This window comes from Aotus nancymaae, unplaced genomic scaffold (assembly GCF_030222135.1).
Source record: "Aotus nancymaae isolate 86718 unplaced genomic scaffold, 86718_ANA_hifiasm-v0.15.2.pri h1tg000036l, whole genome shotgun sequence".
NCBI classification, from domain to species: Eukaryota; Metazoa; Chordata; class Mammalia; order Primates; family Aotidae; genus Aotus; species Aotus nancymaae.
The window spans coordinates 17,366,200-17,391,606 of NW_026988450.1; the positions used below are offsets into that span (position 1 = coordinate 17,366,200).

General features: G+C 37.9%; 1 protein-coding gene across 9 annotated transcripts in view; it reads left to right on the top strand.

The window, feature by feature from the left end:
* Window positions 1–25,407, top strand: part of SGK3 (serum/glucocorticoid regulated kinase family member 3) — a 187,393-nt gene that overhangs the window by 159,324 nt on the left and 2,662 nt on the right. For all 9 annotated transcript variants that reach the window (XM_021669673.2, XM_021669576.2, XM_021669562.2 and 6 more), the window contains 8 exons: window positions 2,546–2,629; window positions 2,727–2,858; window positions 8,254–8,366; window positions 8,462–8,498; window positions 9,322–9,408; window positions 11,983–12,078; window positions 15,912–16,067; window positions 19,534–19,623. In XM_021669673.2, coding sequence (XP_021525348.1) covers window positions 2,546–2,629; window positions 2,727–2,858; window positions 8,254–8,366; window positions 8,462–8,498; window positions 9,322–9,408; window positions 11,983–12,078; window positions 15,912–16,067; window positions 19,534–19,623 — 795 coding nt within the window. The remainder of the gene's footprint in view (window positions 1–2,545; window positions 2,630–2,726; window positions 2,859–8,253; window positions 8,367–8,461; window positions 8,499–9,321; window positions 9,409–11,982; window positions 12,079–15,911; window positions 16,068–19,533; window positions 19,624–25,407) is intronic.

Here is a 25,407-nt window from a genome sequence, read left to right on the forward strand (position 1 = left end):
ATGAATCCTGCTCTCAAAATGCCCAGAATTCTATTGGAATGCTAGAGATAGTTGTCATTAAAAACAGAAGCATTATCTGAGCCAGGCATTGTGGCACATACCTGTAATCCCAGCTACTCCGGACCCTGAGGCAGGAAGATCACTTGAGTTCAGGAGTCTAAGACCAGGCTGGGAAACATAGCAAGACCCCATCTCAAAAAAAAAAAAAGGGGATTACTTTTTGGAAACTTCATGTTTAGATCTAGAGTCTTTCAGGATTTGGTTCTTGCATATCATGTGAGGCATAGCGTCACAGTTCATCTTTTTCCATGTAGATAACCAGCTGATCCTATACAGTTTGTGAAAACTGTTCTTTCCCCATCTGATGAGCCACCTGATACACAGGGCCACCTTTTTCATGTATTCACTATTTATACCTTCACAGATCTGTTTTTAGATTTTTTTTTTTTTTTGAGATAATGTTTTACTCTGTTACCCAGGCTGGAGTGCAGAGTACAATGGAGCCATCTTGGCCTACTACAGCCTCAGCCTCCTAGCTTCAAACAATTCTCCTGCCTCAGCCTCCCACATAGCTGGGATTACAGGCACGCACCACCATGCCCAGCTAAGTTTTGAATTTTTAGTGAAGATGGGGGTTTTACCACATTGGTCTGGCTGGTCTTGAACTCCTGACCTCAAGTGATCTGCCTTCCTCAGCCTCCCAAAGTGCTAGAATTACCAGCATGAGCTACCACGCCCACCCTCTTTTTAGATTATAAGTTATGTATTTCTGTTTCTAGATGGCATTTCTGTTCATTGGCCTATCTGATTATCCTGGCACTAGCACAACATTGTCATGTCACCTGTAGCTTGATATCCAACAGAATTAAGTTCTCCCTTCTTCTTGCTCTTCAAGAGACTATTTTTAGTCCTTTGCATATCAATATCAATTTCAGAATCAGCATGTCAATTTCTGCAAAAATTTTATTTGAATTTGATTGGGATGGCATTGGCTTTGTAGATCAATTTGAGAAGAATTATATTTACAATATTGTATTGTCAAATCCACGACCGTGGTATATTGCTTTACTGATGTAGCTCATCTTTAATTTTTCCCAATAACATTTTATGATATTCTGTTTAGAATTTTTGCATATCTCCAATTAGATTTATTCCTAGGTGTTTTGTTTTTTATGCTGTTGAAAATTGGTGTTAATTCTTGAAGCTGAATATATGCATTACCTATGACACATTGTTTCTACTCCCTAGTTACATATTCAACAGAAATGAATATCCACTAGAAAATGTATATACAGGAATGTTTATAGCATCACTATTCATAAATAATCTGAATATATATCAGCAAAAGAGTAGATACGTTGTAGTGTGTCATATAATGGAATATTCTGCATAACAAAGAAAATATGAGAACTATGCTATGTGCCACATGTGAATGAATATTTTATATAATTTAGAGTGAAAGAATTGAGACAGACAGCTTTATCCATGTGATTCTAATTACATGAAATTCAAAAAGGCAAAAGTTATGTTTGTTATTTCAAGTTGACATGGTGGTTGTTGCCTTTGAGGAGGAGAAGGATGAGTTATGATTAGGATTTAGCAAAAGAGAGGCTTCAGCCTACTGGAAGTGTTTTATTTTTTGAACTGCATACTGGTTACATAGATGTATTCACTTTGTAAAAATTTATTGAGGTGTAATATGAGTTTTTCTATATGTATGATATGTTTAATTTCAAAAGTAAAATCTTGCAAAATGATTAGAAGCCAACAAAGTACAGTAAAACAAAGAAAAGCAGGCCAGGTACAGTGTCTCATGCCTGTAATCCCAGCACTTTGTGAGGCTGAGGCGGGTGGATCGCTTGAGGCCAGGAGTTTGAGACCAGCCTGGGTAACATGGTAAAACCCCATCTCTACAAAAAATACAAAAATTAACCAGGTATGGTGGCACACACCTGTAGTCCCAGCTATTTGGGAGGCTGAAACAGGATGATTACCTGAGCCTTGGAGAGGTCGAGGCCGCAGTGAGTCAAAATTGCACCACTACAAGATACTCTAGATTTCTTCAGATTCTTGAAAGCATCTGCATGTGACCCAGATCACTATAGAAATCCATGGAACTTTTTCCTCTGAACTCTTCTGAATTTAAAACCTGTTAAGAAGAATCTCAGTATGAAACAGTACATTTTTATTACCTAAAAGTCATTTCCTTATCCTTGTTAATATAGCCATGAAGTTTATAACAATATTTTCAACAGGCAGTCTCCAGGATTCAGGGCTGGAGCACATGCGTGCACACACACAGAAAGTTCTCAAAAAGTATAGATTTTGGGCACTTAAATTTAGAAAAAAATCTCAAATATCAACACATTAAGTGACAAAGAAATGGTGCCTGACTACTTGATTTCTAAAACAAAAACACAATCTAGGTCCCTTATGGTGGAATTTCTTTCTACAAAATTTAAGAAGTATTGATGTATTGACAAGTGAATCATTTCTATCAAAATTTGAAATTTCTAATAGTATACATAATGTTTAACCGTAACAGGTTCTTCTTGCAAAACGGAAACTGGATGGAAAATTTTATGCTGTCAAAGTGTTACAGAAGAAAATAGTTCTCAACAGAAAAGAGGTAAAATAAAATAGCTGTTGTTTCTCCCAAGCCCACTTTCTGTTAAGAGAGTTGTTTTCTAGTGTATAATACAATTGATCTTTTGCCTTTTTTCCAGCAAAAACATATTATGGCTGAACGTAATGTGCTCTTGAAAAATGTGAAACATCCATTTTTGGTTGGGTTGCATTATTCGTTCCAAACAGCTGAAAAGCTCTATTTTGTTCTGGATTTTGTTAATGGAGGGGAGGTGAGTTTTATAATGAGTTTTCTAATATTAATAGTTTAGAAAAATAACATGAAGTCCAAGTTTTTCTTGTAAGTTTTAGAAGGACAGTACAAAATCAGTAGCTTTTTCTATCAATAATATTCAAGATACTGGCTGAATACAATGCAGGATGTGGAGAATTGTAACACAGAGCTTTTAAGCATATGACATAGTTGAGAAGGTTCATAAAAGAAACTTGGTATGAAGCCACTAGCTTCATGGACAGATTTGTCACTAAACTATATAGCAAGAATATCATGTTGAAATATTAGAATAAAACATCATGTGTAATTTAGGTGATTGTCTCAACAGTTGCATACAAATATTACTCCAGCTTCTCATTTTCCAAGATGTGCAAATTATTAATCAGATGAGATAGTCCTCTAATAAGGGGTTCTGTGGTGGTAGCTGGGCTCAGTGGCTTGCACCTTTAGTCCTAGCTACTCAGGAGACTGAGGCAGGAGGATCACTTGAGCCCAGGAGTTTGAGGCTACAGTTAGCTATGATTGCACTGAAGCCTGGGTAACAGAATGAGACCCCATCTCTTAAAAAAAAAAAAAGACTTTATGATAAAGTCTGTTTGGAAATGTTTCATGTTATATCTGTTTCTTTGTGATACTCACTATGCCTCAGCATGTTAAAGACTTTGAGAAATTCTGCCTTAGAGTCTGGATATCTTTTTTTTTTTTTTTTTAATTGGTGAGACAGAGTTTCAGTCTGTCACCTAGGCTGGAGTGCATGGTGTGATCACAGCTCAGTGCAGCCTCGACCTCCTCAAAGCCAGGATATCTTAAGAGAATTTTTAAAAACCATATAGTCCCCTTTTTTGTTTCAACCAATCTCTTAAGTATTACACAAAACTCTGATTCAGATGGATATTGAAATACACTTTGGGAAATGCTACTATTATGATAATAATTATAGTAATAATTTCCACTGAGTACTAATTAGTGTCCATCACTCTGGCTCTGTGTACTTATAATTTTGCCTTCACAACAGTCTTATTATGTAAGACAAACTTGTGGCACAGAGACGCTAGGTAGTTTGTAGAAGTAATGTGATTAGTATTAGAGGGAGAGATTGAACTCAGGCAGCCTGATTCCAGGATCTAGGCAGCTGACTTCTCAACCATCACACCTTCCTAATTTATTTGATCTTTGACCTGTAAATGTCTAAAAAGTATTTTAACTAATAGGTCTTATCATATCTTTACAAAGGGATCTTCAATCTCAGAGCAGAAAAAGACTATTTCAACATTATCGTAGTGCATTTAACTGTAGAATAAAGGAACTGTAAGGAAAATTAGTTAATATTCTGCAAAACCAAAGGATGGTCAGACACACCTAGATCATTTTGGGGGAAGACTGTAAAAAGAATGATTATTCACTTTTCTACATCTGTGACAAAAGTCCCTTAGCACCCTAAGGCCAGGTGTGGTGGCTCAATGCCTGTAATCCCAGCATTTTGGGAGGCCAAGGTGGGCGGATCGCTGGAGCCTAGGAGTTCAAGGCCAGCCTTGGCAACATGGCAAGACCCCCATCTCTACAAAAAAATAACAAAAATTAGCTGGGCATGGTGGCATGCCTCCATAGTCCTAGCTACTCAGGAGGCTGAGATGGGAGGATAATTTGAGCCCAGGAGGTCACGGCTGCAGTGAGCCATGATCACACCACTGCACTCCAGCCTGGATGACAAAGTGAGACCCTGTGTCCAAAAAAAAAGAAAAATCTCTTAAGACTCTTCAGTGTAGAGGCAAGATTATGCATCTTTTCAGGCACCCTGATTCAGTGCTGCAGGTGACCCCCCATTGTTTTCACCGTGAAGGTTGTCGTCTGATTTTGTGTGTGCCTGAGTGCTGACAGATAAAGAGAATTTATTGAGGCCTGGCACTTTGCAGTTAATTTACATTTATTATATTAGTAAATCACAACTCTTTCAGAAAACACTATTATGCCCATTTAATGAAATTTTCTTATTTATAAATTAGAAAATTGAGGTTCAGAGAGGTTAAATAACTGTCTCAATGACCCAATGTTCTAGTAAGTGTAAGACCCTGGATTTCACCTAGATATCTTGACTGCAAAGCCCATTCTTAAGTGTCACCTTGTGTCTTTGAAATGTTTATGTGAGGCATCTAAGTGCAGGTGAGCTCCTACTGTGGGTTTCCTGCTTTATGTGTGGTTTCTTCGTGTTCTTTTAGGGCTTTGCTTCTGAGACCTTTTTATACAGTGACTGCTCACAAACTGAGTGGCAAAGATTGAAAGAGGTAGGCTTGTCATCTGAAAGATGCAAGATAATGAAAAAAGGAGAATAAAATATAATAGATTGCCAGGGTGCGTGGGGAAGAAGTTGAGTGGGGCAATAGGTAGACAAGGTTCAAGATGAGGAGAAAGGATAGAAGAGGCAGGAGTGTGGTTTCCATACATTATTACTCTTATTTACCCCCAGTGTTCATACTTAGAATATTTTAACCTTGACATTTGAATACTTAATTTAGTATACTACTTCATATATGTTTTAGAGCAAAGTAGAATAAAATAAGTTTCATGACACTTGGCAGATAAGCAAGCCTTTCTGAGTCTCAGCTTCTTCATTGATTTTGTGCGTCAAAATCATTGGGTAATGTCTACATAGGAGACATCAACATAGAGGTGGTGGTTAAAATCATCAGCATGGATAAAGTTACCTGGGAAGGGTATTTGGAGAAAGAATAACAATGGACCAAGGGCAGAAACTCTGTCATCCCTCCATTTTCTGAGGCCAGAAAGGAGCAGAGATGGAATTCTCCAACACTCAAGGAGAGACGATTATCTTAGAAGCCAAGAGATCCAGTGGAAACTTCCCCCAGGCAGTAACCTTAGTTAAACGCCAAGTTATAAGAAATAAATTAAAAATTAGGAAGTATAAGAAATGAACTAGAGAGTCCAACTGCTGTTTAGCTGCAGTCACTTTGTGCCACTGTGAAATGTAGGCCTAATCGGTCAGAGCTTCTCTTTTTTTAAAAAAAAAAGTAAAACTGAATTTTTACCCCAAAATTCCCAGTTTTTAATGTTATCAACTAATTCAGATTTTTTGAAAAACAGTTTTTGGTGGATAATTGTGGAAATTTTTCTTTGACAAATTAAAACTCAAAAAGTGGTAGTTACTTAAAGGTTAGTTATTATGTGGAATCTGAAACCATACATTGAACTTTTATAACCCCGTTACAATGCGATCTACTGGTCTATCTTGCATTGCATTTTGAGTGGACCTTTTACTCATGCATTGTTTTACAACATGACTTTACAAAGTCATCTTCAATATGTTGGTTCACTGAGCTGTACAGATCTTCCAAATGTTGACATACTTCATTAGATAATATCAAAAATTATATCCACTAGTATCACCACTGATCTCAACAATGTTAAAAGTGTTGACAAACTATCAAGCTCATAGTGGTGGGTACAAGTTTTCCAAAATTCTAATTTTCACTCAAATGTTAACATTGGCAATAAATACCGTATTATTTCAGGTTTTTCTCCTTGAAGTGACAGGCTCACTTCATGTACTTTTGAGATGGTGTCTGCCAAATACTCAAGTCTCAACAGCCAGTTTTTCTGTCAGCCATTCTCCCAAATAAAAATAATATTTCATGAAAGCAGCAGCTAGTTCAGTTTGTGTCTCAAACAATTGCAAAAGCGCTTTTCCTTGAGACAACTATTGCATGACTGTATGCAGCAGAGGTGCGTTTTGTAGACTTCCTTTTTTTTTTGAGACTGAGTTTTGCTCTTGTTGCCCAGGCTGGAGTCTAGTGATGCGATCTCAGCTCACTGCAACCTCCCTCCACCTCCTGGGTTCAAGCAGTTTTCCTGATTGCACTGCAGTCAGGAGCCAGCTGAATATATGCCTTCTTCCTGACATCAGGCGTGATCAGGGTATTGACTTTGGCCACCTCAGTGTCATAGAGCTTCTTCACAGCCTGTTTGAGGTGGTGCTTGTGGGCTTTCACAATGAACACAAGTGTGTTATTGTCTTCTCGCTTCCTCAGGGCGGACTCAGTGGTCAGTGGGAGCTTGATGATGGCAGAGTGGTCAAGCTTGTTTCTCCTGAGGGTGCCCTGCCAAGGATATTCAGGCTGCCTCTGAAGTTGCGGTGACTTGGGCTGTCAGCAGGAGGGTGATGTGCACATCTTCTTTTTTGTGGTTGTGGACACCTCCCAGCACTGCCATCTTGGCCTTCAAAACCTTTGCTTTGGCTTTGGCTTTAGGAGGGGCAGGAGCTTCCTTTTTCACCTTCAGCAACATCTTGTGAAAAGGGCCACTCCACCATTTTCTAACATTATCTGTATGGGGCCAGATTTTCTTCATATATTGAAATAAAAACACATATCACAACAGTATAAATGCAGAAGTAGATATGAGAATCCAGTTATCTTTTTTCATTTTTTGAGACAAGGCCTCACTCTGTCACCTGGGCTGGAGGGCAGTGGTGTGAACATGGCTCGCTGCGGCCTTGACCTCCTGGGCTCAAGCTATCCTCCCACATCAGCCTCCTGAGTAGTTGGGACTGCAGGTGCACGCCACCATACCTGGCTAATTAAAAATAAATTTTTTGTAGACATAGGGATATCACTGTGTTGCCCAGGCTGATCTTGAGCTCCTAGCCTCAAGTCCTCTCACCTTGGCCTCCCAAAGCGCTGGACGAGACACCCGCCTAGCCCAGTTGCATTATGTTAATCCAGATATTAAAGCGATTTACCAAAGTGTAAAACAATGTTTTTCATCTAATTTTTTTTGTCTTGGAAAATGCAGTTATGTTTTATTAAAAAAGTTATTTATGTTAACAAGTAGTGGGGTTATTATTTTAATAAAACTAATTTTAAAATTTAAAAAAAAAAAAAGAAAAACAGTTTTTGACTCAGCAAATTAGTATCTATGGGATATATATATGTTTTTTTCCTATGGGTTATATTTGTTCTGCTGGGCACTAGTTTTGAATCTCTGAATAGTTTTTTTTTTTTCAAATGGAAAACATAGTCCAGAAAGGCCCTGTAAGATAATTACATGACAATATCAAGATCATTGGTCTTCATTGATAATCTTTTCCGGAGCAGTTGCCTGGAAGGGTGAGGACATGACTGCATTGAGTAATAAATGGGAGATGAGTGACATTAGCAAGGGTAAACAAAGACACGTGGTTGAAGAGAGAGAATGATAGTTAGATGGGGGACAAGGGTAAAGGGGAGTTACAGTTATGTGCCTTGTTACATTTTTAGCTCACATTCAAAGTAACAAAAAACAGTTCCTACCTTTGTATTTACAGAGTGTATTTGTTTAAGGCTATGTGTGAATGAATGATCTTAACATTCTCTCTCTCCCACCCCCAACCAATTTTACAGCTTTTTTTCCACTTGCAAAGAGAACGGTCCTTTCCTGAGCACAGAGCTAGGTTTTATACTGCTGAAATTGCTAGTGCATTGGGTTATTTACACTCCATCAAAATAGTGTACAGGTACAATTTTTAAATATACTTGTAAAAATTATATATAAGAATATTTTATTTCAGTTTGTGTTCAGTTTTGCTTTTCCTCCCTTTTAATTTGATAGAGACTTGAAACCAGAAAATATTCTTTTGGATTCAGTGGTAAGTATTCCCTTTTAAAAATCTACTACTTCTCAATTTTTGTTGTTGTTTTTATGCTTAGTGTGAAAAAAGTCTCAGAGATTCTGTACTGTGTTATTTCATTCATATAACATTCTCAAAATGACAAAACTGTAGAGATGGAGAACAGATTAGTGGTTGACAGGGTCCAAGGGGATATAGAGTGCAAGATAAAGGAGTCACATAAAGGAGTTCCTTTGCAGGTGAACAGTTCTGTGTCTTGATTGTGGTGGTCATTACATGAATCTACACATCTGTATTTCATAGAACTACACACACACACACAAAGCATGCATGTAAAAAGTGAAAACTGAATAAGGTTGACAGTCTGGTTAATAGTATTGTACCAGTGACAATTTCCTCTGTATACTATTTTGCAATTTCATGTGGATCTATAATTACGTCCAAATAAAGGGTTTTAAAAATTGTCAATTTATAGCCCGAGTGTGGTGGCTCACACCTATAATCCCAACACTTTGGGAGGCCAAGGCGGGCAGATCTCTTTAGGTCAGGAGTTCAAGACCAGCCTGGGCAACATGGTAAAACACCGTCTCTACTAAAAATACAAAAATTAGCCAGGTGGCACGCGCCTGTGGTCCCAGCTATTCAGGGGACTGAGGCGTGAGAATTGCTTTAACCCAGGAGGCAGAGGTTGCAGTGAGCCAAGATCGCACCCCTGTACTTCAGCCTGGGTAACAGAGTGAGATTCTGTTTCAAAAAAAAAAAAAAGAAAGAAAAGAAATACTGAAAAATTGTCAATTCATATTTATGCATTGTTTTATCTTACTGCCCCTGTATTTGTCAGGGACATGTTGTCTTAACAGATTTTGGGCTTTGTAAAGAAGGAATTGCTATTTCTGACACCACTACCACATTTTGTGGGACACCAGAGGTAAGAAATATATCTCATTTGTCATTCATGTAATCATGTATAAAATGCAGATATGAAGTACAAATTGCATATATAAATTTAAAATAAGAAAAGTAGAATAAAAACTCATTTCAGCTCCCAGCCAGCTGGAAATATCTGATAATCATGCCTTGGTAGTTAGGTATTTTTAACTGTGATTGTTAGATACTGCAAGACCCTTTTGAATAATCCAACAAAGATAAATTGTATTTATTTGTTTTTAATGTTAAAAGTTTACTTTAGATTTTCTTACACATTTAATTATTTTTTTTGTTTTTGTTTTTAGAAAATTATATTTCTAATTCTTTTAAAAAATCATAAATTAGTGATGAAAATGTTCTTTCTGTAAATATGTTAACAACATTGAATCATACACTTTAAATGCGTGAATTGTGTGATATGTGATTATTTTAACAAAGCTGTTTTTCTTTTAAAAAATGAGCTAAAGTGGCTGGGCATGGTGGCTCACGCCTGGTAATCCCAGCACTTCGGGAGGCCGAGACAGGCGGATCACAAGTTTAGGAGATCGAGACCATCCTGACCACCATGGTGAAACCCTGTCTCTACTAAAAACACAAAAAATAGCCAGGCGTGGTGGCGCGTGCCTGTAGTCCCATGTACTTGGGAGGCTGAAGCAGGGGAATTGCTTGAACCCGGGAGACAGAGGTTGCAGTGAGCTGGGATCGCACCACTGTAATCCAGCCTGGGCGACAGAGCAAGACCCCATCTCCAAAAAAAAAGCTAAAGCAAATATGGCAAAATATTAACACTTGACTGTATCTCAGTTGCAGTTTATTGGTTTCTCTGAATTTTTTTATATGCTTGAAGTCTTTTATAATAAAATTGTTTACTTACCAGAAGAGAATAAAGCAATGGATGTGGGGAAAAAAAATCACAAATAAGAATTTAACTGGAACATCCCACATCCCATTTTCTAATAATGTTAGCTAGCAAAAAAAAAGAAAAAAGTATTTGTGACAATAGTAATAATCCTTATAATTCATGTGAAAGCTTTATTATTCTTACTTCACACACATAAACAAGTTTAGTTTATTTTAAACTATTCTAATTCCAAGGTATTTATAATGATTTCAGGTACCATGTAATATTTTATCTTTATCATGGAGTACTTGAAAATACAACGTTGAAAATATGTGAGAAAATGGCTTCTAATTGAGTTCAAAAACTTAACTAAAAGTATCTCTAATTACCTTGAAATGTGCTTTTCCTTTTTTCCTGTCTGACCCTAGCTCTTGTATATATTTGTAACCATTCTGTTTTGGTTTATGTATGAAGAAACATTTTTTGTTATTGTCTATTGATTTCATAGTTAAAATATTATGCCATTCAGGAGAATTGCTTGAACCCAGGAGGCAGAGGTTGTGGTGAGCCAAGATCGCGCCTTTGCCACTCCAGCCTGAGCAACAAGGCGAAATTCTGTCTCAAAATATATATATATAGAATATTCTATATATATAAATATATATATTCTATATATAAATAGAATATATATAAACATATATAATATATTCTATATATAAATAGAATATATATAAACATATATAATATATTCTATATATAACTATATAAAATATATATAATATATATATATAAATATATAATATATAAAAATATATATATATATTTGCCATTTATTCAAGTCACTTAAAAAAGGCTTATGAGGAAATTATTTTCTTACATGTATTTCCTATGTGAAGAGGTAATATATTTTGGAATGTAAAATTCAGGTTTACTGTCTTAGATGTAAGACGTGTCTTAGTTGTGTTAAGTTGTGACGAGTCTAAATTTCCTACAAATTAAAATATAAATAGACATCTGCAACTTACACAAGTTTTCCAAATATGTTAGAGAATTGATACTATAATTCTTAAATGAGAATGCAGTTCATTCTTTTTCCTTTTACTGAAAAAAAAAGATTATAGTTGCTACATTAAGAATGTAGGCAGATTGCTTGAGCCCAGGAGTTCCAGACCAGCCTGGGCAACATGACTACACCCTCATCTCTATGAAAAATACAAAAAACTAGCCAGGTGTGGTGGCACATGCCTGTAGTCCCAGCATCTTGGGAGGCTCAGGTGGGAGTATCACCAGAGCCCAGGAGGTCAAGGCCTCAGTGAGCTGTGATTGTGCCACTGCATTTCAGCTTGGGCAACAGAGTAAGATCCTGTCTCAAAAATAAAAATTATGTATTCAAGAGGAAAATATGAATAATAACCAAATGAACTTCTAAAATAATATTTGAAAGACTTTCTCCACAAATACCTACTTTACCTACTATTATAGAGTCTACCTTTGCTATACTCTTTTATTTTAACTGCATCACAGTTTCCAAGGAGAAATGCAGAATATATGTATTTTGAAGTGTCCTAGTTGACATTACCTAAGAACCACTGGTGTAGCATGAGAATACCCGGCCCATTGAAAATCTTGATAATTTGGTTTTAGTATAATAGCAACACCTCAAATTTGTTAAATTTCTCAATTATTTATAAATTTTGTTACCAAGTTGATCTAATATTTTATTCTTTTCTACAGTACCTTGCACCTGAAGTAATTAGAAAACAGCCCTATGACAATACTGTGGATTGGTGGTGCCTTGGTGCTGTGCTGTATGAAATGCTGTATGGATTGGTATGTATTTCTATACTTCATTATTCCCGTGTATTTGATTTGATTCTTTCTCTCTCTCTCCCCGAAGAATCTCATGGACATTTAGATAACACTAGCAGAGTAGTAATAGCCTGGTTAAATGAACCCAAAACTGCATTAGGAATAAGGACAAAAAGAGACTGGGCGTGGCTCACACCTGTAATCCCAACATTTTGAGAGCCCAAGGCGGGCGGATCACTTGAGGCCAGGAGTTCGAGACCAGTCTGGGCAACACGGTGAAACCCCGTCTCAACTAAAAATACAAAAAGTTATCCAGGTATGGTGATGCATACCTGTATTCCCAGCTGCTTGGGAGGCAGAGGCCCAAGAATTGCTTGAACCCAGGAGGCAGGGGTTGCAGTGAGTGAAGATTGCACCATTGTACTCCAACCTGGGCAAAACAGGGAAACTGTTTCAAAAAAAAAAAAAAAAGAATAAGGGCAAAAAGAAATGCTTTTCATTTTGTTACTAGTTTTTTTTAATTAATATAATTATTTCTCTGTCATACTAATAACCACTTCAGGCATTCTCACCCCCCCCACCGGCATTTTTAGAAATAGACATCTAATTGTAATATTAAAATTATCTGCTTTCATTCAGTTTACCCAAACATCACTCTAATTTTAAGAAAACGGACAGAAAAAGATTTTTGCATTTATCAGTAAATTTGGTTTTTGCCTATTGTTTTTATAGGATTTCATTAATACATTGGTGCTCAGTTTTTCCCATCGTTGGAGATCACTCTCTGTTCCCTTCCCTGAAAACACTATGTCTTAAAAGATTTTCTTGAAAAAAAGTGATATTTGGCCAGGTATGGTGGTTCACACCTGTAATCCCAGCACTTTGGGAGGCCGAGGCGGGCGGATCACACTGTCAAGAGATCGAGACCATCCTGGCTAACATGGTGAAACCTCGTCTCTACTAAAAATACAAAAATTAGCTGGGCATGGTGGTGGGCGCCTGTAGTCCCAGCTACTGAGGAGGCTGAGGCAGGAGAATCGCTTGAAGCCAGGAGGCAGAGGTTGCAGTGAGCCAAGATTGCACCACTGCATTCCAGTCTGGCGACAGAGCAAGACTCTGTCTCAAAAAAAAAAAAAAGAAAAATGATGTTTATGTAGTCAGTTTGCCCAGTTCTTACTAGGGTTAAAGACACACATAGGCTGTTCAGAGCTTCTGATTAACAAGAATAAAGTTTTAGCACTACATTGAGTTAATATTGTTCCAACCCAAAGTAAACAGTGTATGCATTTTAATTAGCTTAAATATCTTTATAAGAGTAAATGGAGGTTTTTCTGTAGGCTTTTTGACATGTTTAGAGTGGTTTCTAGACTCCCTTTGTGGTCCTCTAAGTGTCCAGCAGCCTCATGTTGGGAACCATGTGCAAATGCCTGAGGATGCTACTACCACTGATGATAAATGCCACTGTCAGCCAAGACCTGAGTTGAGTGTCTGTTTGCTTTTTATTGAAAACTGGAGCTTTTAGTGAAATTCAGCACACAAAGTACCTTTCAGAGCGTTTGTTTCACCTTGCTGGTTTTGAATGATAGATTCCTGTGAAAGCCAACACTGTCTCTTCTTTGCCCTTGACTGTGACCTGCATGTTAAAAGATCTAGTTTTCTGGTTATGCTGATGACTTAGAACATTGGAAAACCACTTTATACCTGATTTCCCTTTAAGCACTGTTTATGTGCCATCTTGATATTTTAGAATCCTTTGAATTTATTTAGAGCACTTTGAAAATATATCATCATATAAAAAATGCAGTTGATTCAAAAGAAAACATTTGAAACATAACTTTATTAATGAAACTTTTATTGACTGTTTAAAAATGAAGATATTTTGGCTGGGTGCAGTGGCTCACTGCTGTAATCCTAGCACTTTGGGAGGCCGAGGTGGGTAGATCACCTTAGGTCAGGAGTTTAAGACCAGCCTGGCCAAGATGGTGAAACCCCTTCTCTACTAAAAATATAAAAATTAGCCAGGCACAGTGGCATGCGCCTGTAATCCCAGATACTTGGGAGGCTTAGACAGGAGAATCACTTGAACCCAGGAGGCGGAGGTTTTAGTGAGTGGAGATCATGCCACATTGCACTCCAGCCTGGGCAGCAGAGTAAGACTCCATTTCAAAAAAAAAAGTTATATTTTAAAAGATAAATTACGTATACTTGAGTTTTTATTTTTACCTTTTTTTTTTTGAGACAGTCTCACCGTGTTGCTCAGGCTGGATTGTGGTGGAGTGATCACAGCTCACTGCAGCCTTGATTTCCCAGGCTCTGATGCTCCTCCCGCTCAGCCTGCTGAGTAGCTAGGACTACAGGCATGTACCACCCCACCTGGCTAATCTATTTATTTGTTTGTTTGTTTGTTTGTATTTTTAGTAGAGACAGGGTGCCTCCATGTTGCCGTGGTTGGTCTCGAGCTCCTGAGTTCTAGTGATCCACCTGCCTCTGCCTTCCAAAGTGCTGGGATTTCTGGTGTCATCGACTGTGCCTGGCCTCACTTTTTATTTTATAAACTTCTGTATTGTTTGTATTTGTTACAATAAGCATATATTACTTTTCTAATTTTTACCAAAGGAGAGTGAAAAGAAAAAATTAATGTTTTAGGTCAGATTCATTTTATTTTATTAAAATACTAGTAACTAATATGTAAAAGGTAAAAACAAACCCACAAGGGTAAAATATTAGAGACCAGTCCTCTGGTTAATAAATTGTTTTTTGTTTTTTGGAAAAAAAAAAAAAAAAGTAACATTTTATATAGTAATTCTCTCTTTGGAAAAATGTTTCTGGTGCTCTGAATACATTAATTTAAAAGGAAATAGTTTTGAAGGTTACATATTACAACCTTGCAAATAGAATATAAGTAGCATGATAATCTTCCTCCCTCTCATTCCTAGACTACAGAAACCTGTACAGCTTATCTTTTAAAAGTTGTTCATTTATGTATTTATTTATTTGAGACGGAGTCTTGCTCTGTTATGCAGGCTGGAGTGCAGTGGCACAATCTCAGCTGACTGCAACTTCGGCCTCCCAGGTTCAACTGATTCTTGTGCCTCAGCCTCCTGAGTAGATGGGACTACTGGTGTGCACCACTATGCCTGGCTAGTTTTTTGTATTTTTAGTAGAGACAGGGTTTCACCGTATTGCCCAGGCTGGTCTTGAATTCCTGGCCTCAAGTGATCTGCCTACCTCAGTTCCCCAAAGTGCTGGGATTACAGGTGTCAGCCATCATGCCTGGCCTTTATTTTTACTTTAAACCTTTTAATTAGATGATTAACTAATGCTTGTGTTGTAGCTATACCCCAAGTCTTTTGGCTGTCACAGTGGCATTTTTAATTCTGCAAAGTACAGTCATAATATCATCTCCGTCATAAGTACCTAAGGAGCATTATCTTCAGGCCTCCATCTCCACTAGAAATCTCTTTGTTTTAGTGAGTTTATTCCCAAGCCTCAAATTAATGTTTGATCTGTCTTAAACTTCCATTTCCAACTATTCTGTCATCATGCCGACGATAAGGTTGATGGTTTTCTGTAAAACAGATACTATTACAAGTTGTATATAATTTAACAGCTGTCTACAAGGTGCTATTGAACAAACTGGCCCTAATTTATTCGGTTAACGCTTATTAAGTAAGCTCTGTGTTGTGTACTGGGTTTTAGAATCTCTTTGCTTCAGGAAACCACACTGCAGATAGCTACACGTACCAAGAGGACCATACATTTCTTAACTGACTGCTCCCTCAAGATCAAAGCCATTTTAGCCCATTTTCGCATATTTGATTACCACTACGTTTATTTTGCTTTTTTTTCCCCAGCCTCCTTTTTATTGCCGAGACGTTGCTGAGATGTATGACAATATCCTTCACAAACCTCTAAGTTTGAGACCAGGAGTAAGCCTTACAGCCTGGTCCATTCTGGAAGAACTCCTAGAAAAAGACAGGCAAAATCGACTTGGTGCCAAGGAAGACTTTGTACGTAACAGCTTTCCAAGCTCCAGCTTTATTTAAGCTTATTGAAAATTTGGAAATAAAGCTTTATTTTATATGGTATTTAATGGAATGAATACAACATATGGCAAATAGCAACATGGAAAAAAAGCATACTTGTCTCCACAGTTTTCACCTGTGTTTATATAAAAGTGTATAAAAAGCACTTTCTCTTACATACACTTTTGCCCTGTCCACCACATACACTTTCACATTTTATTATTACTTGATTTGCATTTATTACAAATTCCCCTCTGCTTCTTTTTAAAAAGTGTTGTGTGGCATATTTTTACTACCTAAACTTTTTTTTGCTGTTTTTATTGCTAAATAACACAAACATTTTCATGAAATAATAACACAGAGACTAACCAACTAGTAAGCTTTTTATTGAGGGTTTGGGACTACCTGAAGGTCTAAATCATTTCCTTTAGCAGAACTTTGTTAAGTGCCGCCTGTCTGCATGATGTAATATGTCTTTTGCCTTGAACACCAAATCACTTTTTTTTTTTTAGAATTTTGGTGAGACCTCCCTGAGATAATTAGAGAATCTGCATGTTTGTTTCAATTCAGGGTAATTAAATTGGTAGTATTGTTACCAGTATTATGTTATTGTGTCAGTAAATGCACAAAATATTGAGGAATATGAACTTTCAAATTGCTTTCTTGGATATTCTTGGAGGCTGTTTATCAATCTTGAGCTGTGAATAAAAGACTTTGCTGCTACTGTTCTTCCATTTCCCCACACTTCCAGTTCAGCTGGTAGCTCTGCCAACAGCTTCCTTTCTATTGTTCCAGCCAGTCTTGCTAATATTGCACGCCTCCTTGTCCCTTGGTCCATTTATTGAATTCATTGACAGAAATTGCAACTCTAGATGAATCCAACTATCATCTCCTGGGCTGCTGAACAGTGCTAAAGAAAGTAACAAACTGGGCATATTGGAAGCACTGTGAACCGTGTCAGTGCTTCCCCACTGTCTGGTAATACTTCTTCTTTCTCTGTGTAGCTTATTCTCTTTCTCTGTATTAACTGTTTCACACCTTCTCTCCAGACTTCCCAGATTCCTTTTCTTCTTCTTCACTTTTAACAGATGATCTTGCCTTCTGTTTTGTAAGGAAAATAGAACCATCAGGGTGGAGCTAACTCAGTTTCCTGCTATCAAATCCACAGACCTATATACCCCTGCAGGATCCTGTCATGTCCTTCTTTCTTTTGTAGTGGAAAAGGTCTGTTTCTATCTGTGCACTGGATCCTGTCCATTTGTAAGGAATCCTGTCCATGTTTGTTTGTTTTGCATAAATAACTGCTCCCTTTTTTTCTGGTTTCTTCCAGTCTGTAATTAAACGTTATCAAATCTGTTTCTTCTTAAGCCAAAAAAACCCTCGGTCTTACTCTCCTGCGAGGTACTACTCTATCTTCTTCCCTTCGTAGCCAAACTGTTGAAAGTTTTCTTTGTTCAGTCTCCCTTTCCCAGGCTGTTTCATTTCTCATTCTACCACAAAATAGCCAGTAGAATTGCTGGATACTTTCTTTCCTCGACTTATGCCACGCACAGCAGCATTTAAACTTGCAACCCTCTTCTATTCCGTAGGCTTCTGCAGGAGCACACATGCATCTCGTCTCATGCTCTTCTTTCTGCATTTCTGGACCATTCTCCATTATCTCTTGTGTATGCTCATTTTCAGCCTTCAAGTGTTGCAGTGCCCTGTCGTTGTCCTAAACCTTCTTTTCTTCTTCTGTGCTGTCTTCTGGGGCAATCCCAATTGGTCCCATGGCTTTGGTTATCTATAGGTTTTCATCTCACACATTTATATCTTGTACTCTTCAATCCTCTCTTCTAAACTCTAGACTTACACAGTATCTGCCTGCTCAACACCACACTTGGAGTTCTTGAGAGTACCTCGAGCGTGGCTATTGTCCCCCTGTACTCCCTTTCATATTAAAGGACATGACTGTCCATGTCCAGAAATCTGAGAGGCATTCTTGTTTCTTCTCTCTTCCTTCCATATTCAACAAACAGCCAGGTCCTGTTTCGTTTGCTGCCTAAATCTTTCCCATATCCAGACATTTCTTTTTAGCCCCACTGCTCCTACTCTTTTCCTACCATTAGTTATTTTTAGTCTGGTTACAGTGGTAGCTATTTTTCCTTTATCTGGCCTTGACTCTCCAATCTATTTCTTCTTGTAGCCAGGGTCATGTTTTGGGGTATTTCTTTCTTTCTTTTCTTTTTTTTTTTTTTTTGAAACAGGGTTTTGCTCTGTCACCAAGGCTGGGGCTGGAGTGCAGTGGTGTGATCATGGCTCACTGAAGCCTCAACTTCACAGGTTCAGGTGATCCTCCCACCTCAGTCCCCAAGTAGCTGGATTACAGGTGTGTGCCACCACACCAGGCTAATTTTTGTAGAGATGAGAGTCTCGTTGTAATACCCAGGTTGGGTTTGAATTCCTGGGTTCAAGCGATCCTCTCACTGCGGCCTCCCAAAATGCTGGGATTATAGGTGTGAGCCACTGTGCCTTGCCCAGAGTGGTGGTCAAAAAAACAAAAAACATTTCTCACCAACCTGATGCTTTAAAAAACAAAACAATTGTGACATTCTCATAACTAAATCCCCCTGATGGCTTCTTAGGACCCTAGAGCAAAATCCAAAATGTTAAATGTAGACCTGATATGATATGGCCAGTTTAGCTCTTCAGCTTCACCTTGTGTGACAGTCCCATCCTTCCCTACACTGCAGCCATATTGAACTCTCATTTTCTTGACCATACTAACCTCTTTAGTACCTCAGAACCTTTTCAGAACATGCTTTCCCCATTCTTTTGTCTAGCTTAATTCTTACTCATCTTTCAGACTTCTGGTCAGATATCACTTTCTCTAAGAAGTCTTTTTTAACCCACAGTTTAGGTTGGATCCTTCTTTATACACTCCCATGGCACCTTGCAGGAAAAAAACCTAGAGTCAGTACTGTGCCAATGTTTGGTAATACCAACCCTAAGTGGGATTTTTTTTTTATTAGTAGAACTCATAACTGATTTTACTTCTCCACTGTATAAAGATCTCTGCCCAATTTCTTTACCTCCCACTCCAGTAATAACACTAACTCTTTGTACCTCTGTAGTGCTTTGTTCTTTTCATAGCACTTCCATACTTTACACTGATCCTTAGAACATACTTCTGTTGAAGCATTTAGGGCAGAAATGTTATCCCCATTTTACCACTGAGGAAACTGACTCTGAAAAGAATATAACTTAAGTTTAAGTAGATCATTCTAAGTAACTTTTAGTCTATTTTGATAGTCTTTCTATTGCTATTTTGCTACATGAATAACATAAACATGTTCCTAAAAAGAATTATTGAGGAGCAAAATAGTAATAGTTTGGCTTCATAAAATTATGCAGTTAGTACTTAATATATTCTTCAACATTAGTAAAAATATATATATTTTTGATATTCTAGCTTGAAATTCAGAATCATCCTTTTTTTGAATCACTCAGCTGGGCTGACCTTATACAAAAGAAGATTCCACCACCATTTAATCCTAATGTGGTAAGTATATATCCAAATCTTTCTTTCTAAAATAGTGAAACAGAATAGCAGTTCATAATAATTTTGAAACTAGATCTTAGAATATAACCTGAATTAAATGGAGTCATTACCTAAATATTTGTGAAATATGTTACTCAGGATTGTCTAGTATGACTAATAACTTCAGGGAGACCAGTAAGATTATAGTTAGATTAGGTTGATAAAAATATCTTCCAGCGCAGTAATTGTAAAGTGTTTCTTTGGAGCATGTATAAGAAAGAATGAACTCAATACGTCGGCCAGGCATGGTGGCTCATGCCTATAATCCCAGCACTTTGGGAGGCTGAGGCAGGCAGACCACTCCCAGCACTTTGGGAGGCCGAGGCAGATGGATCACTTGAGGCCAGGAGTTCAAGACCAGCCTGGCCAACATGGGAGAACCCTGTCTCTACTAAAAATACAAAAAACATTATCCGAGTGTGGTGATGCATGCCTGTAATTCAAGCTACTAAGGAGGCTGAGGCACGAGAATCACTTGAACCTGGGAGGTGGTGGTTGCAGTGAGCCGAAATTGCACCACTGCACTCCAACCTGGGTGATAGAGCGAGACTCTGTCTCAAAATAAAATATTTAAAAAAGCAGGTATAGACAAAACAAACATTGTTAATATAAACATATTAATGTAAATTGTTACTTTTTTGGGAAAACAATAGGATAGTATTATAAAATGTTCATGTTAGCTAGACTTGTTACATCTATTGATGGAAATGTTTCACCTAAAGATAATTTGTTTGAAGCAAAAAGCAACATTAAAGATGAGCTTTATACTATTAACTCATATATATGTGTAATGTGTAATTAATTCATAAATGTGTAAATGAGGCAAAAAAAACATGCTCATAATAACTTATGATTACATCTGTGGGGGAATAAACATTTGACAGAAATTATCTTTGATGCTTACTCTTTCCATGAATAAAATGAAATAGTTGATTTTCAGTCTGATTAGTGTTGTATATTTTAATAAGGCTAGTTACTAGGAAAAGGAAAAGTGGGGTTGTTGACCATGCCAAGCTTCAACATTTTTATTTTGAATGTTTCTAGCAGTTAGTGGGAATTATTTTAAAATCTAACAGGTTGCATAATTACTTCAATTATATGTGCCTAACTAATCTGTATTAAAAAAAGACTGAAAGCAGTTTTTTTTTCCATGTTTACAATGGGTAAAATGCATTCTGGAATTTTTTTTTTTTTTTTTAGCCCACAAAATTGAGGTTATACTGCCAAATATTTAATTTATCCTAATAAGAATTGGTTGCTTAATTTTATTCTCTCAGCAGCTGATAGACAAAGGATAATAGCAGTGACCTAAAATGGGCTAATATGAATGGGTATATTAGTATATTTTAAGCTTTTTTTACTATAAAATTTATCAGCAAGTAGTTTTTGATACTTTGAAAGATTTGTTTCTAATTATACCATTTCAGAACAACGAATACAAAACAAGTCCCTCTAAAATAAGCCATATGCAGATATGATTTCTTTGACACTCCATCTGAAATTCTCTGTTACTGTGAAGCATCTCCTAACATTTCATTCTATGTTGGGTACATCCAAGTTTTGATCCTTGCCTCCACTTTAATCCTCAGAAAAACTTACTTTGTTGCTGCTTTCATTTCGGCAGCTCTTGGAATATACCTTCCTCAGGTTTTTGACTCCCTTTTTGAAATATTGACTATTCTGCATAGCTAATAGTTTACAGTTCTGTAGCCTCGGTCCCTACTTGAGGAATTTCTGTTTATTACATATAAAATTTTGGAAAACTATGAAAATAAAATTGACTGCTTGGTGGAAGAGGGCTCATCAACATTTCAAATTAGAGGGTTTCCCCAAATAATCCTTAAAGTAAAAATGTAGCATAGAGGCTGGGCATGGTGGCTCACGCCTGTAATCCCAGCACTTTGGGAGGCTGAGGCGGGGGGATCATGAGGTCAGGAGATTGAGACCATCCTGGCCAACATGGTGAAGCCCCATCTCTACTAAAAATATAAAAAAATTAGCCAGACGCAGTGGTGTGTGCCTGTAGTCCCAGCTACTCAGGAGGCTGAGGCAGGGGGAACCGCTTGAACCCGGGCAGCAGAGGATGCCGTGAGCCAAGATTGTGCCACTTCACTACAGCAGCCTGGGCAACAGAGCAAGACTCCGTCTCAAAAAAAAAACAGTGAAGTGTAGCATAGCCCTGCCCTGAAGCAGGTCGATGTGATATTGAACTCTGATAAGAGTGGCTTGGCCAAGCTTCAAGTGGGTCATTCAGAAGCCACATCTGAAAGGTGGGTTTGGACCGGGAGAGAGGCTGGCACCATTCTAACAATTCTGTAAGTTGAAAGAAAATATTCATTTCTGGGTCAATGAATCCCTCTTATTAATGGTTTTTAAAATTAGTTCAATGTTAATGGATTGCGTGTGGTAGAAAGGGATTACTATGAAAATACAGGGGTCTGGAAAGGACAGATTGCAGTGAGGTACATATTAGTAGCAGGACGTATTTATGCTACACATTTCCAAGTAGAGGTGGGGAGAAAAGGAATTAACTTCTAGAGCACTGCCTGCTATGTACTCAGCATTGTGTTAGGTCCTTGATGCATTGCCTTGGTTCCCAAACCCTCTGAGGAGTTAAAACCTAGGTATGGACCGGACACAGTGGCTCACACCTGTAATTTCAGTACTTTGAGAGGTTGGGGTGGGTGGATTGCTTGAGCACAGGAGTTCAAGACCAACCTGAGCAACATGGCAAAACCCTGTCTCTACCAAAAAAAAAAAAAGTGCAAAAATTAGCTGGGTATGGTGGTGCACACCTGTAGTCCCAAGTATTTGGGGGGTTGAGGCAGGAAGATCAACTCAGCCCAGGGAGGTTGTCTGCAGTGAACCGTGATCATGGCATTGCACTCTAGCCTGGGTGACAGAGTGAGACCTTGTCTCAAAAACAAAACAAAAAAATCTAGGTATGTCTGACTCCGGAGTCATTACACCATGCACCTAAAAGTAACCCTTGCAAGACCCAAGATAATATTTTTGTGTATAATCTTTAAGCGAAGAATGCTTTTTAAAGCATGACCCACAACCCAGAAGCCATAAGAGAAAAAAGTTGGTAGATCTGACTACATATAATTTTAGTATATGTGCTGCTTACGCGAGCACTGACTACGTAAAATTCAGAAGTATCTGCATAAAAAATGCTACAAGCAAATAACAAACTGGGGAAATTTTCAACACCTAAAGCGTTCTTACTAGTTAGTGGGAAGACATACCAATAACCAATATAAACGTGGACAAAAGACACAAAACAAGCAGTTACAGAAAAAGAAATACAACTAGCTTTTAATTATATGAAGAGAAGTTCATACTCACTGACAGTTGAGGAAGTGCAATATTAAACCATAACAGATTGCTATTTTTCACCGGACAGATTAACAAAGATCAAAAAGTTAGCTATTCTAGGGTTTGATGAAGTAGGTCTTCACATACAGTGTTCTCAATACCTTACATGTATCCTTTTACTAAATCCTGACAACATCCTATGAGATAGTACTGTTATTTTCCATATATATGGATGAGTTAACTGAGGCACAGAAAAAATTGAATAACCTTTCTCAAAATTAAAATTGCAGAACTAGAATTTGAACTCAGATACTCTGAAGGCAGAGCCCTCACTCTTAAAAAACCACATAGTACAGGTTGAGTATCCTTTATCTGAAATGTTTGGGACCAGAAGTGTTTTGGATTTGGGATTGTGTTTTGGATTTTGGAATTTGCTTACTGATTGAGCATCTCAAATCTGAAAATCTGAAATTCAAAATGCTCCAATAAGTGTCATGTAGATGCTCAAAATTTTTGGATTTTGGAGCATTTTGATTTTGGGTTTTCAGATTTGGGATGCTCAGCCTGTATTATTCCTGTTGGTACCAGCCATGAGCCATGAGGGGATTACAAAGGCAAGTCAGAGAACATTGCCATCATTTATTGAGTACCTTCTACATGTTAGATTCTGGGAATTTTATTTATTAACACATCAGATCCTTGCAACAACCTGAGGAGGTGGTATTCTTACTTTATGGAAGAAGAAACAAGCTCATAGAGATAGAGTAGTTTATATAATAATTACACACCTGTAATCCCAGCACTTTGGGAGGCTGAGGTGAGCATATCACTGAGGTCAGGAGTTCGAGGCTAGCCTAGCCAACATGGTGAAACCCTGTCTCTACTAGAAATAGAAAAATTAGCCAGGCATGGTGGCACATACCTGTAGTCCCAGCTACTCAGAAGTCTGAGGCACGAGAATTGCTTGAATCCAAGAAGTGGAGGTTTGAGTGAACCCAGATCTCACTACTGCACTCCATCCTGGGCAACAGAGCAAGACTCTGTCTCAAAAATAATAACAATTACAGCTAGCAAGTTTTGTAGCCAGAGTTCAAGAGCCCATGCTTCAAGAATTGTGTATAAGAATTTGATGAGGAAAAAAAATACATATATACATAATACATATAAAGTTTCTAGCACTCTTTGTCCCTGGTCGGGGGAGGATTTTCTCATATGGGAGGATCTAGCTTTCTGGGTTTTTGTGGTCTCTGCTCAGTTTGTGGATGTACCAGGCTATTATCCTTTGATTATAATATCTGCGCTGAATTTCTATCAGTGCACCCTCCGTTAGACTTGATTTTAAGGATTCCCTTCCCTGTAGAGCAGAAATGACCTAGAAATTCAGGAATGGACTTTAAGAATAAATCACCTGAATTTGTATCTGTTTTTATCTGTAAATATATTGGGTCTGGGCATGGTAGCTCATGGATGTAATCCCAACACTTTGGGAGGCTGAGATGGGAGGATTGCTCGAGTTCAGGAGTTCAAGACCAGCCTGGACAACATGGTGAGAACTTGACTCTACTAAAAATAAAAAGCCAGGTATAGTGACACAGGCCTGTGGTCCCAGCTACTTGTGGAAGGTTTAGGTAGGATGATCCCTTGAGCCCAGGAGGTCGAAGTTGCAGTGAGCTACAGCCTGGGTGAAAGTGAGAGAATAGGAAAGGTAGAGTCTGTTAGCTTGCATCAGATTTATAAAGGAAAGTTAAGAAACACTGCCCTTCTTATAACCAAGAACCTAATAACTGATAACAAAACAAATTATAATTTTACTGATAACTGCTTCATTTCTTCATCAGACCCACCCAGAATTGAGAGACCAGATGGACAGGCATTTTATGGAAACTCAAATACAGAAGGGTATCCTGAAAACCTACCTGAGACCTTTTTCTGAACTTAGGTGTAATGAGGCAGTGATGGGTAGAGAGGAAGGGGATCAGTGAAAAGTCTTGAGATTTAAATGAGCAATGAATCTCTGTTTGTGAGCCTTCCTTACTGTTCCCTCTCCTCCCCTGACTCAAAAAGAACCTTAACTGTTAGAACAAGCTTGTTCAAACCACAGTCTGTGGGCCGCATGGAGCACAGGATGGCTTTGAATGTGGTGGCCCAACACAAATTCTTAAACTTTCTTTAAAACATTATGAGACTTTTTTGTGTGCGTTTTGTCTGTTTGTTTGTTTGTTTTTTAAAGATGGAGTTTCACCATGTTGGTCAGGCTGGTCTTGAACTCCCGAACTCAGGTGATCCACCCGCCTTGGCCTCCACAGTGCTTGGATTACAGGCGTGAGCCACCATGCCCAGCCTTGTTTGGTTTTTTTAGCTCATCAGCTATTGTTCATGTTAGTGAATGTGGCCGAAGACAATCTTCTTCCAGTGTGTCCCAGGGAA